General features: G+C 37.3%; 1 protein-coding gene across 1 annotated transcript; it reads right to left on the bottom strand.

Moving 5' to 3' along the window:
- Nucleotides 1–1,121: 1,121 nt before the first annotated feature.
- On the bottom strand, nucleotides 1,122–4,719 carry LOC131166840 (pentatricopeptide repeat-containing protein At4g01030, mitochondrial). The gene has a single exon (XM_058125435.1). The coding sequence runs from the start codon at nucleotides 4,601–4,603 to the stop codon at nucleotides 1,775–1,777; it is 2,829 nt and encodes a 942-aa protein (XP_057981418.1). The 5' UTR covers nucleotides 4,604–4,719; the 3' UTR covers nucleotides 1,122–1,774.
- Between the last annotated feature and the right edge of the window lie 334 nt (nucleotides 4,720–5,053).

The following is a 5,053-nucleotide window of genomic DNA, read 5'->3' as shown; positions in this document are numbered from 1 at the left end:
TTCCCCTAAATTATAGTGGAGTTTTTTGTTAGGTCTAATAAGTTCCATGGTTTTTACCCTTCATATTGGAGAGACTTTCCATGTTAAAATCATGAGACGCTATTAGGTGTGATTTTTCATGTGCTGCTGGCAAATTCTCAATTGAACTTTTTGGCTGAGATTATTGGTTATCGTTGTTGGATATTTATCTCTTCACTAGTTTATTGGTAGGGAAAGATTTATCCCTTGCATTATTTTCATTTGTTGCCTTATTTCTTGCCCAACACCTCTTCCACGTGGAATTCTTTGAGATGAACTAACTTCTTTATTATTTTGTTCTTCTGTGTTTGTTTTTGAATGAAAAACTTGCTCTAAATTTTGGTTTGACAATCTGCTCATCATTTGATCATGAGCTTCTAGGCTTCCCATGAGTTCATCTAGGGTGAGCTTTGATAGATCCTTGAATTCTTGTATTACAACAACTATATTCTCAAATTTAGTAGGCAAGCTTCTCAAAATTTTTTCAACAATTTTCTTATCCTCTATTGTATCTCCATAAGCTCTAATTTGATTAATAATTATAGTTGCTCTGGTAAAAAAAATCTTGAATTTCCTTTTTTTTCTTTCATGGCTAAATTATCAAAATCTCGCCATGCGTTTTGAAGCTTTATGGAAATCACCTTTTCATAGCCTCCAAATTGTTTTCTCAAAATTACCCATTCATCTTTAGACGATTTTGCGCTCATAATTCTGAGAAGGATTGATTTACTTACCCTGTGATTGCATAAAGGATAAGGCTTTTGCATCTCTCATCTTGTTCACTTTATGGCCCCTTCTGTTTTGCCAAGAGTTTGCTTTAATATCTGGACTTGGTGTATCTTTATATTCCTCTTCAATGATATTCTCAAGATTTTGGGTAAATTGTAATTTTCTCTAACAAAGATTAGAACTTGGGAATAGTTGAGATTCTTGCTGCGGGTTAAGGCCATTTGTTAGTTGATTTGTAAGTGGGTTATAGAAGGAAAAATAGATGAAGAGGTAGGCTCTAATGCCGCAAAATGTTGGGTGATATGAGAAAAATATCGAAAACTATACACGGAGGATATATATATATATATATATAGAATTATGGAGTATGCAGGGATCTAAGTAGCTGCTATATTTTTTCAATTTCATCTGATTACATGCATGATGCAGCAATGCCTTTGTAGGCATGCAATGTCGGTTGGGTGCTGGCAGGTGCTGGCATTAATTGCTGCAAGCAAATTACAAATTACTTTTAACACAAACAATTAATTAAATAGACGCAAATAATTGCTTCCAAAAATGAGGGAAAAATATGGTTTTGGGGAGCAAGAATTTGCAAAAAAGCCCTATTCCAACGGAGCCACATGACTCCAGTTTGGAAAGTAAAAGAAAGTGCGAAAACACCCATCATTGCTGCTCTTTCTAAGGCGTTAAATGTATTTTTCTCACATTACGCTTGTCAGCATTTTTATAGGTTGTATAATATGCATAGTATTAACAGACTCAGCTCCTGCGGTTGAGAATCATTAACTGTGAACTATATGCTTGCAGATGTACTTTAGTTGAATCCTGCAGCACCCATTTCTTCCTTGGCCACAACTCTCATGCTGGTAAATCCGCACCAATTATTGGACAGTCTATTCTTCATTTCATTGACACTTTGCTGCATTTTTTCTTCTTTGCAAGTATGTTATTATCCAACTACTTCATATCCATCACTTTCATACTATGATTTGAAGTGATACCTCTAAAGCAAGTATGCCCGTTATTACCAGCATTCATTACAGGAACACCTCCCTTCCCTAAAATGATGAAAACGGACACCATCCTTGAGGGATATCTCAATACCTTTTACCAACGTAATGTATTTTGCTGCTGCATGACAATCAGAGCAGACTCTTGTGTTTTTAATCACCCTGATTGGTCTCTTATTTTTCATCGTAATCAGTCCATAAGTAATGGCCAACTTCTCAGTATGACCCATCAGCACCTTCTCCTTCTCTTTCTCATCAATGTTTTGATAGACACTGTCAATATCAGGCACATAACCCAATTTCTTCATTTCAGAAACCAGCCGATATAACTCAAAGTATATCTTCCATTCATCTGGATGGGACCTTTCTTCTGAAAACACATGGATTGTGTTATCAATTTGAATCCAACTCCATACATTGCGATTCTTCACCCCTACAACTCTCATCATGCGTTTCAGACGATCCATATCCTCCCATCTTTTCAAAATTGCATATAAGCTCATCATTATAACATAATTGGCAGAATTATATGGTTCCAACTTGAAAAGTTTCTTTGCTGCAATCTCTGCAAGCTCCAAGTTTTTATGTATTCGACAAGATCCAAGAAGAGCACCCCAAACAGTAGCATCGGGCACTAATGGCATCATTTGAATGAAATCCCAAGCTTCATCTAGATACCCAGCTCTACCGAGAAGATCAACCATGCAAGAGTAATGCTCTATTGTTGGCACTATTTTATAATCAATGCTCATACAATCAAAGAACTTCCATCCTTCATCCAACAAACCCGAATTCTTGCAACTAGAGAGTATGGCTGTGAAGGTTATTGCATCTGGCTGGATACCCAACTTACACATTTCATTGAAAAGCAAAATTGCCTCTTTTCCAAGGCCATGGATGGCAAATCCCATAATCATGCAATTCCAAGAGGCCAATGTTTTGTTTTGAATCCCCTGAAAAATTCCATGGGCATTCTTTATTCTGCCTGACCTACAATACATATCAATAAGAGCTGTTGCAACACATACATCGTCAATGAAACCTTTTCTTATACTGAGGCAATGTACCTCTTCACCCTTCTGTAACAAAGACAGGCCTGCACAAGCCTGAACCAAGCTAGACACGGTGACAGAGTTGGGCTCGATACGTTCTTGCTGCATTTCAGTAAAAAATCTCAGGGAATCCTCATAGTTTCCTTTCTGTGAACAGCCAGATATTAAAGCAGTCCATGAAACCACATTGGGAGTCAAGCCCACACTTTTGATTTGATGGATCGTGGCCAAAGCTTCCCTTGTGTGGCCCCACATTGAATGCCCAGAAACCAAACCATTCCATGTCACCAAGTCAGGTTTAATTCCATCCTTCTCCATCAAATTCAACAGCTTCAAAGCATTTTCAAAATGGCCCTTGAGGGAATATCCTAAAATTAGAGAATTCCAGGCAAAAATATTTCTACTCTTCATATTATCAAAAACTGCTTGAGCACTGCCCAAGTCATCATTTTTCACATACATATCTACCAGTGATGTTTCCACATATATATCATAGTCGAGTCCATTTCTTATCACATAGCCATGGATGTCCTTTCCCAATATCAATAACTTCATTTCACTGATTGCTTGAAGAGCACTAGTAATGGAGCTTGAGTTTGGCCTCAAACCTTCGTCTTGCATTCTCCGCAAAATTATGAGGACTTCATGGTACAACCCATGAAGGAAATGGCCCGATAGAAGGCAATTCCAGGATACCAAGTCTGGCTCCATACCCACGGATTTAATTTCTTTGAAAAGATTCCATGCATCATTTAAATAACCATGAGCAGCATAGCCCGACATGATAGAGTTCCATGAAGATAAATTACGGATTTCCATTGAATCAAAAACTTTTCTAGCCAGTTCAAGTTTATTGTTTTTGGAGTACATGCTAATCATAGAGTTGCATATGGACATATTTGATTCCAGGGCAAACCGTAAAACATACCCATGAATCTGCTTTCCTTGATTGAGAGCTCCCTCCTTTCCACTTGCTTGCAGTAGTTTGACAATAGTAGAGCTGTTGGGTTTCACAAATGACAACTGCATTTCTCGACAAAGTCGAAGAGCCCTCTCTGGTCTCCCGTTCTGAAAATTCACTAGAATTGCATCATTCCACAATGCATCTTCTTTGTTCGGCATTTCGTAGAACACGTTATTTGCGCTGTCTATAGCCCAACACTTCCCATAAAAATTCATCAGTGCACGGTTCAAATAAGCATCCACATCAAAGCCCTTCTTAATTAACAAAGCATGAATTTCCACACCAAGCCATGAGTCCATTAAAACCGCACAAGTTCTCAAAACAGAAGCAAGAACTTTACTCTCAAATAGCACCCCTTTGCGATGCAATTCGCTGAAAACCTCAAGAATTTCAAGTGGATTTCCACCTGCATTTTCAAAATCCTTTAGGAATGGACTCCATGATAGATCGTTCCGTGCAAAACCCACAAAGAAAACTGTTGCGGCCGACTTAAAATCACCAAAACTCAAGTAAAATGTAATCAAACTCTTTGCCAGGGCATCTGAATTCCACATCTTCGTCATTTTTATTATCTGGGCATGCGTTCTTTTTACTGAATTTAAAGAATTGAGCTCGTTCGAGACATTGAGGAAGCGAAAGTTTGGCGTGACTCTCAGTGAAGAAGAAGAAGAAGAAGAAGAAGAAGAAGACGAAGAAGAAAAAGGTGAATTTTCAGGGCAGATGTCTGTAGAATAAAGAGTGGTGGAACGGCATCTAAATAGATTGTCGGTGAGGGGACATTGAAGGAGAGATGGGCTAAAGTGGTGCAATGGAGTGAGCTTCTCCATGGAGGCTTGAAGTGTACGTGCAGAAGTGTGAAGAAATTGCCGTTAAACCAATATTGAAGAGACCACATTGGTGCAGAGTGCGTAGAAAATACAGACGTCTGAGGTTTGGAACCAGGACTTCTAGTGGATAAGGACGCCTATCCAGTGATTTGTTTGGTACAGAATGAAATTCACCTTTATAATTCTTGCACGTTTTTATACAATTTTTTTTATTTTTTATTTTTACTTTTACCTAATATTAAATTAATTTTGAAAAAAAAAAAAAACATATTAGGTACATTAACTGTATGTATCGAAATTAACATGATTTCACCATATATGTATTAAACTAAATTGAGTAATTGCGGTTATTTTTTATATATATTAAAATTATTTTGGCGTCAAAATTTACATCTAGTGTACTTTAAAATTTTTTATATATGAAAAATCAACGACATTGTATTAGTAGGC

This window comes from Malania oleifera, chromosome 10 (genome assembly GCF_029873635.1).
Source record: "Malania oleifera isolate guangnan ecotype guangnan chromosome 10, ASM2987363v1, whole genome shotgun sequence".
NCBI lineage: Eukaryota > Viridiplantae > Streptophyta > Magnoliopsida > Santalales > Ximeniaceae > Malania > Malania oleifera.
Note: the sequence above shows the minus strand (reverse complement) of the source record. Positions and strands in the feature narration are given on the sequence as shown.